This window comes from Benincasa hispida, chromosome 1 (assembly GCF_009727055.1).
Source record: "Benincasa hispida cultivar B227 chromosome 1, ASM972705v1, whole genome shotgun sequence".
NCBI classification, from domain to species: Eukaryota; Viridiplantae; Streptophyta; class Magnoliopsida; order Cucurbitales; family Cucurbitaceae; genus Benincasa; species Benincasa hispida.
Window position 1 is genome coordinate 74398938 of NC_052349.1, and position 8612 is coordinate 74407549.

The 8612-nt window shown below is 30.6% G+C and overlaps 1 protein-coding gene across 2 annotated transcripts; it reads right to left on the reverse strand.

Annotated features, from left to right (window-relative positions):
* Nucleotides 1-828: 828 nt before the first annotated feature.
* Nucleotides 829-6211, reverse strand: LOC120072031 (putative protein TPRXL). Of its 2 annotated transcripts, XR_005480382.1 has the most exons (4): nt 5255-6211; nt 2030-2558; nt 1201-1273; nt 829-921 (listed from the first exon to the last, which is right to left on the reverse strand). XR_005480382.1 is itself a non-coding variant. In XM_039024453.1 (1 exon), exon 1 carries the CDS (start codon nt 6083-6085, stop codon nt 5255-5257), a length of 831 nt encoding a protein of 276 aa, XP_038880381.1. In that variant the 5' UTR covers nt 6086-6211; the 3' UTR covers nt 5060-5254. The 2 variants fall into 2 exon arrangements, 1 of the variants encoding a protein (XP_038880381.1); XM_039024453.1 differs by lacking the exons at nt 829-921; nt 1201-1273; nt 2030-2558 and having other exon boundaries at nt 5060-6211.
* Between the last annotated feature and the right edge of the window lie 2401 nt (nt 6212-8612).

Below are 8612 nucleotides of genomic sequence, written 5' to 3' on the forward strand. Positions count from 1 at the left end.
ACCGACATTGCACTCCTTCTTCAATGTTCGTTTAAAACTGATATTATACATCATCTTCAATATCGATTTTTTACCCATTTTTTCAATAATTGCCCGTTTTTTTATACTTCATTTTTTAAATTGTCCAATCGATTTTTAATGTCGGTCGAGTTAAAAATGTCACTATATGTCTCGTGTTGGATCAGGAAATTTACGTCGTCGTATTTTATTAAAAATATGAAAAAATTATTTATTATAATGCATGGCTGTTATATTCTGCATTGCAAGTTAACAATATTTCTCTTCCACCTATAAATGCACAAAACCCAAACTTAAAATAACAATAGACATAACAATACACTCTACCACAAAACTAAACACAAAGTTACCTGCAATGAAGCACATTTCTATAATAATTTATCCACAAACAACAATTAGCAATTCCAATCCATTCTATAAGTACTTATCAAATATGAATAAACATAATAACCAACATTTGTATATTGATAACACACTTCCATAGAACAATAATTAAAATTATCATATCCAACACTCGTTTCTTCAAAACTACAATCAGAAATATCAAACACTTCTATAATATTAACAATCATTTTTCCCCTTCACAAATATCAATTAGTACTTCTATGAGTACTTACACCAAATACCCATAAACAAAAAAATTATACATAAATCTTTCAATAAAAAGATCATGGTTAGATAATAATTTGACTATCCACAAACCAACTGATTAGTACTTCAGATTCATTCTAAATTTGCATATTTTACTCAAAACTCATCAAGATTCATTCTAAGCTAGCATTTACATTCTATTGAGACAAAAAAACAATTAGTACATCCTTACACAAATCGGCCAACAAAACTTGTCCATTGTGTTCAAATTACGTCAATCTCTCATTGGGTATATGCATTTTTTGTATTGAACTACAAAAAGGAGAAAAGGAAAAAAAAAAGATAAACTCAACATAAGTTTACATCATTTATTAAATTAAAGCTAGTATATAAAAAAAAAATGAATAATTTATGTACGAGGCTAGTAATGGGAGTAATAGGATTATGCACTATTTCGTGTATATACTTTTGCACATAGTACCCGCATCCTATAAAATATAATTGATGGGGACACTGCATGTGAAGAAGTTGAAAGTAATTATTTTTATGTTTGAATGAACATAATTTATTAAAATATGAATGTAAATTTACCTTTATATGTTTCCATTTTGGAGAAGACTGATGGTGTTGGAGATAGTGCTTAGCTTGCCATGTTTTCAATCCACTAAATAGTTTGAAAACATTAGCCAAACATAAATACTTGAATTAAGAGCTAAGAAAACATGTTAAACACATAAGACCTAAAACTTGATTATATCAGCATGACAAACACAAAAGAATACAAATAAAATATTTTTAAGACTGAAATATAACCCAAGAAAATGTTCTATAAACACATTAGCCACCAAATTAAAAAATGATAGCAAGTCCATCAAACAAGTTCATATTCATGAACTAATTTTCATTTCAACACTTTAAAATCTTATGATCCATAATCAACAACAATACCCAAATTAGTTTACCTTAAATTTTGAGATGAACTCAAAAGAATAATACAAATAAAATATTAAAGGCCAAATATAATTGAAAAAAAATGGTTCTAATATACACTTAAACCACACCAAGTAAGACTATCAACCAAGTACATATTCTTGAACTAATTTCATTTCAACATTTCAAAATTTCAAGAAACTTAATCATTGGAATAAAAATAAAATGAATGAAATCACACTTGAACCACACCAAGCAAGCTTAATCGACCAAGTAAGACCAAATTAGTTTATAAATAATTGAAAAAAATATAGTTTTAATATAAACTTGAACCACACCAAGCAAGAATACCAACCAATTATATATTCTTGAACTAATTTAATTCCAACATTTCAAAATTTCAAGAAGCTTAATCATTAGAATAGAAATAAAATGAATGAAATAACTTTAAATTACTAAATTGAGAATACATATGAAAAGAAAATTTTACCTTTCCAAGCAAACAACGGAAACAACCCACAAAACTTGAAAAGACCCGAACTGAGCTCGAAGATTGGAACAGATCTGACGACCGGCCGGCTTACCCAACACGACTGAGCTTGTAATGCCGACGACGACAACCCACGAACGTCGGATCTGCACACGATCTGCATGGCCAGAATTGTACAACTAGATTTGCACGCGAATGCTGGAGCTGCACGTGAACGTAGGATCTGGATGCGAACGACATGAAGACAACCCACGAACGCCACTATACGCGATCTGCACGGCCGCACACGAAATTCAATCTGCTTGGCCGGATCTACACTCAAACGTTGGATCTGCACGCAAACGACACGAAGACAACCCACGAACGTCGGATCTGCACAAGATCTGCACGGCTGCACATGAAACTCAATCTGCTTGGCCAAATTTGCATGCGAATGACATGACGACAAACCACGAACACCAGATCTGCACACAGACGACACGACGACAACCCACAAATGCCAGCAAGAGATGATTGGTGCGGTCAAGGGCTAGAGAGAGTTTGTAAGAGAGAAGTGAGAAAGGAGAGAGAAGAAAGATATTGAAATGAAAGAGAGATTTTTTATTAAAGTTAAAAACAAAATAAATGGGGATCTTTAATATCGATTTTAATCCGACATTGTAGCCCATCTTTAATATCGGTTTAAGACTGACATTAAATATCCATTTTTTTTTAAATCGACATTATACATCTGATTTCATTTTTTCCAACCGACATTAAAGTTCAAAATTCTTGTAGTGCTTTCGCTGCCTGCCAATGTGGAGGAGACCTAGGTCCCTTAGTCTCAATCTTCAAGTATTTGTTAACCCTTTAGTGATAAATCCCACCTTCCAAATATTTGATAAAATGTTATTCTGTAACTCCATTTTAACTTGACATTGTTTGTTGTATTTTGGTTTAGGTTATGGAATCCAAGTTTCTTTTTGAAGCTAAGATCATCCAAAGTCGTTGAGTTTCAAGTATCTTTAAGTTTGTATCTCTTGAACAATTGTATTTTAATAATTAGAACTTCTTTTAGTAATAAAGCTTTTATCTTGGTTGATAAATTACAATCTTTTTGTTCCATAATCCATTGGCTCCACTTAGTATGGATGTTTTGTAGCACGATCATAGGGAATGAGATTTACGAGAAGATTTGAAGGCATTTAACTATTGTACTTGTTTTCCTTTTCTCGACCCATATTAAGAAGAATGATAATGCTAGTATTTAAATTTTCATCTAGAAAATATTTGTACATGTGTTTGATTGAGTTTTATAATGTCATGGAATGATATTGTTTCAATTTTTAATTTACGCGGCCTCCATATTCATAGATGCTTTATTTTTTTTTTATAATTTTTAAATTGTGATGTAGTTTTTATAACTAAAGCTAAATCAGTTAAACGGTCACTAAACTTTTATTATTATGCAATATGCACACTTTTAGTATTTGTTATTATATCTAGGGATTTTCGTGGATTGGATTGGGTTTAAGCATTTTTTAGACCCAACCCAATTGTTGGGGTTGTGAATTTTTTCAACTCAAATAATTCTTATTAAATAATGAACCAGCCTAAATAGTTCGGGTTAGTCGGATCATTTATTTAAATTTTTGTTCTAAAAATAAATCAAATACTAATATGTAAAAAATTTATGTAATCATTTTCATATATCAAATTAACATTAATAGTTTAATATCAAGTTATAAAAAAATTATTTTTGGAGTTGTTAAAGAATAAATTAACCAAAAAAATCATGAAAAATAAAGTAAAATAAAATAAATATATGTGAAAATAATTGTATCATAAGTAAAAGCAACATACTTTTCAAAATTAAAAACAAATCCGGATTAGTTTGAATTATTTATGTGAACCCATGAATCAATTTGATCCAAGAAATTTTCATTTATGTGAACCTAAATCAACCCAAATGAGTTGATAATCCAACTCAAACGGTAGGAATTTGGTTGGACTGATCGAGTTTTTTGGATCATTGGATTTTCTTAACAACCCTAACTGTATCTAGGGTTTCAACATATATATATATATATATATATATATATATATAACGGAATTAACATCACTTGTTAACCATACCAATTAACTAGCTTAGGATTTTTTCTAAAAAAAAAAAAAAGAAAAAAAAAAGTTTTAGAGTTTCAGAATAACTTTGAGATAATTCTTCATCTCACTGATTCGAGGGGCATGCTCCATTTTGTTTTTGGTTGAGACCGAGGCCGAGCCCCTTCTCCTAGGCCCATTTGGGTCTTAAGGTGATTACTTTGGGTCAAGGCATACACAAGACATCTGCTATTAGTGATTTTATTAGGCTCGTAGCCTTGTCCAAGGCAGAGACAAAGGCTGATAATATTAATTTGGGCCTTGACCCAAGCTAACCTTATTCTCAAGTCCATGCTATATTTGGTCCGAACTTGTTTTCTTGGCTTCACTACTTATGTCTCTATTTTATGTCGATTATATCTTTTCGATCTGAAATCACCTACAACATTACTCTTGACCTTTTATAAATGTTTTAAAACAACCATTAATTATGAATCCATTAGCATTTGGAATGAAAATAAGAATTTGAAATGGGTTTAACAATGACCTCAAGGGATTATGGCGGTGTTCTAATCTCAATTTAATTATGTTTAAGATGATTTCCACAGTGATCCATATCTTAAATCTAGATTTTGTTATGTTCCGGGGGATTTACACATTGTTTCATATTCTAATTTTTGTCAAATATTCTAATAGATGTATATTCCTTGAAATGATTATGAATTGTCAAGAGTATATTACAACTTAATTAACCTATTGTCAAAAGAATATTTAGCCTGATAAAGGGGGGAAATTAAACAAAAGAAAATAACAATAATTAATCAACACAGTTTAAAAAAGGATTTCTAGTCTCATTTATCAACAACAAATGAATTCCAAAAGTGATTAAAGAAGATAATCATATAAACGTAACTGTATATTTCTTTTCTCCATTTCCAAACTTCAAAGAAATTCCAAGAAACAGGCAATGGCATTACAGCTTCATTATCTCTAAATTCCCATGATTCATAGAACTAACAAAAACATATGTTTCATGCTATATTTCTATATATATATGAAGAAACCTTAGCTCAAGTGATGTGTGTATATATAGTTGATTGTATGCAAGAACACGATTAACCATGAACAGCAGAAAAAAATTCATACTCATTTCTTGATTTCTTGATCGCTAAGCTCGTCTTCAATGTCTGAAATATTCATCCTAGCAGAAGCTTGCTTCGCCCATTTCACAATTTTCTCAGCCTCCCGATTTATCTTCTCTTCCTCTTTCATTGCCTTTTTCAGAATTTTCTGTTGCTCTTTTGCCGAAAAAATGTTCAAGTCTGAGAGAAAATCGTTGTTCTTACCCCATCCAAGGTCATTCTCCAGAATTCTGTTGCCGCTATTCTTCTTCTCCGAAGTTTTCTTCGGTGAACACCAAAAACAACCGGTTTTTCTCGGCGGAGATTGTGGCGGAGAAGCCAAGTATCCCGATTCCGACTTGGTTTTCGAGCGGATTTCGCTATCATTCTTCGATACTGAGATTTCATCGATTTCACTAGACGAAGACGAAGAATTCGAAGGAGATGAAACGTGCCTACATTTCGATTTCGCTCTGGAACGAGGCGTCGAATTTACTTTTCCCGATGAAGAATCCGGAAGACGCTGCGACTGAGATTTAGGGCTAAACCCTAATTCCTTCTTATGACTCTGTTTAGACGGAGAAAACCCAGCAAAATCGTCGCCCAAATTCTCATCGGCAGAGTGTACAGACGGATTATTCTTGGAATCGAAACCGGACCTGGTCTCGGATTTAGCAGCAGGAAAGGATTTGAGCTTGCGGAATCGGGATTCAAGGTCAGTGGGAAGAACGGAGTTGGTGAAGCCAGAGCAGTTGATGGCAGAGAGTTGCTCGAGAACACAGAGATCCTGAGTTTGGGAAAGAAGATCTTCGACGGCGGAATCGTCTGTGTCGGAGAGGAAGGAGAAATCCGCCATTGATGGAGAGAGGAGAAGGAAGAAGAAAAATGGAAGAGGGTTGTGTTAGGGTTCAGGGAAGAAGCAGCCGAGCGAAGGACGCCATAGGTGGAAGGTGATTAGCGAAAAAGTCCGCAAAATGGGGTTTCTAACGGCTAATTCATCCCACAAAGCCACGCATTTCCAACGAGTGGACCCCACTCTTGTCCCTTTGAACCCGCTCCATCATTCATCCAGACCGAACCGGAGCATTTGAACCCGCTATTGATTTTTTATTTTTATTTTTATTTTTTTTCCAGTTTGGTTAAATTATTAGCTTAGGGTGTATTGGGGATTGCCTTTAAGAGTGTTAAGAATGATAAACCCAAAAATCTTAATCTAGTGTTTGGTAAAATTGATTGGAAAATAATTTGTTAAAATTATTTTTTTAATCTCATGTTCATTTTCATACTTTTTAAAATATGTTTTGGCCACTAGTTTTTTAAAATAGATTATTTTAAAATTTTAAAATTATTCTTTATAAATTCATTTTGTTTGTGTATGTTTGAGATTTTATAAATTCATTACTTCAATGACCGATTTTTTTCTTTAAATAATATCATACTTTATTTTTTTAAAAAAAAAATGCGCCTATTTCTCATATAGTTGAAAGTTAAAGACTCATTTAACAAGTTTTAAAATACAATGACAAATTAAAAATAAAAACATGAAAGTTTAGGACTAAATCTGATATTAATTTTAAATAAAACTATATTTAATTTCAATATACTTTTACATGTTGTTCTACCATCATTATGTTTTCCAGCTTCTTATAATCATCCTTATTAATTTTTTAAAACTAAAATTGGAAATTATTTTCTTTGTTTCTTCCAAAGAAAAATTCTAACATATATATTTTCAAATTTAGGTATGGGAATTCATGAGATTTCAAATCAATCATCCATCCTACACACATATATTCACTCATCATGACCTATGTATAGGTTAAATTTTTATTAGTCCTGAAAATTTGAATAACTTGAACCATCCAATTCAAATCGTAAGGATTGGGTTGGGTTGAAATTTTTATTTTTTTTAGATTGGACTGAGTTCGGGTTATACTTTTAAAAATTCGAATTAATACAACCCAACCTAAATTTCTAGTATTATTAAAAATATATATAATTATAACTTATAAATATATAACTCATATACTTTTATGATGTTTGTATGAAGTTTGTAATAGATATCTTGGATTTTAATATTTAACATTTGAATAAAATTTTAAATATTTGTTTGTGTTATACACAAATTTAAGTATTTTAAGTTAATTAATTAATAAATAAATAATTCGACAACTCAACCCCATTCAACCCAACTCAATCCAAATTGTAAGAGTTGGGTTGAGTTGGTGACATTATTCAAGTCATTCAGGTAGCCAACCCGACTAATCCGAATCTTCGAGTTGGTCTAGAAAATTTCCTAACCCAATCCAATCCAACCTATTTATACCTTTAATTATCACTTTGTTAGAGATTTGGATCCTCAATAAGATATTATTGAATAAAAAAGAAAATAGAGTTTTATTGAATAATTTGCATAAAGAAATAACATTCAATAAATAATTTCTTTTTCCGAAGTTTCGATACTAGAACAAATGTGTGAAGATTGATAGGTAAAAACAAATATATCGAAAATTCAAGACCATCAATATTTAAAACGTACATCAAAATAGTCCATCCAAGGACGGTGCCCATAAAAATTAATGAAAAATTGGGGCCAACAAAAAGAAAATTAAAAAGAAAAAAAAAGGTGTATTGCATCTCAATGTCAATATAGAAATATTATAAGGATCATATCCAATTGCATTTTGATTGTTGTCATTATTACAATGATTTGAATATTATTTTCATAGACTTACTAGATTCATTTACAAAATATATTATACATACATAAATATACATTTTTCTTTGTTGTCACAAGTATTAGTTTTGACCATCGTACCAAACATAATTAAAAAAAAAAACTTTTTTTTTTTTTGAGCTAATCCATTATCTCTTTAATATTATTCCCTCACCATAAACAATAGCAAGATGTAACTTTTAAAATAAATAAATAAAGTATGCCCTTTGTCGTGAAGAAGAAGGGTAAAAAGAAAAATGGAAAAAAAAAAAAACTTTCTTAGTTTTCCTATTAACTAAGTTTATATTTAACCATTTGGACTTGATTGAAAGTTTATAACTTTACCAACCCTTGTAAGTGGTAAACTAGGTTTAGTTTGTAGAAACTCATAGACTTATGTTGAAACCTAATAGTAATTCGATTTATTGTCATTGCGTATAAGTGAAAAATTAACAATTTAGGAATCAAGTGTAAGTTATTTTAAAACTCAAATATAAAGTCTCAACTAGTAACAATTTGAATTTTGGTTTTTGGATTTTAGATTTTGAAAATTAAGTCTATCTTTTCTCGATTTCTTACAATGTTTTACATCTTTTTTTAAGTAAAAAAAAAAAATTTGAATTCTTAACAAAATTTAAAAAACAAAAACAAGTTTTTAAAAATTATA

Coding starts and splice junctions, on each gene's coding strand:
- LOC120072031 (XM_039024453.1), bottom strand. CDS start 6,085: ATGGCGGATTTCTCCTTCCTCTCCGACACAGACGATTCCGCCGTCGAA.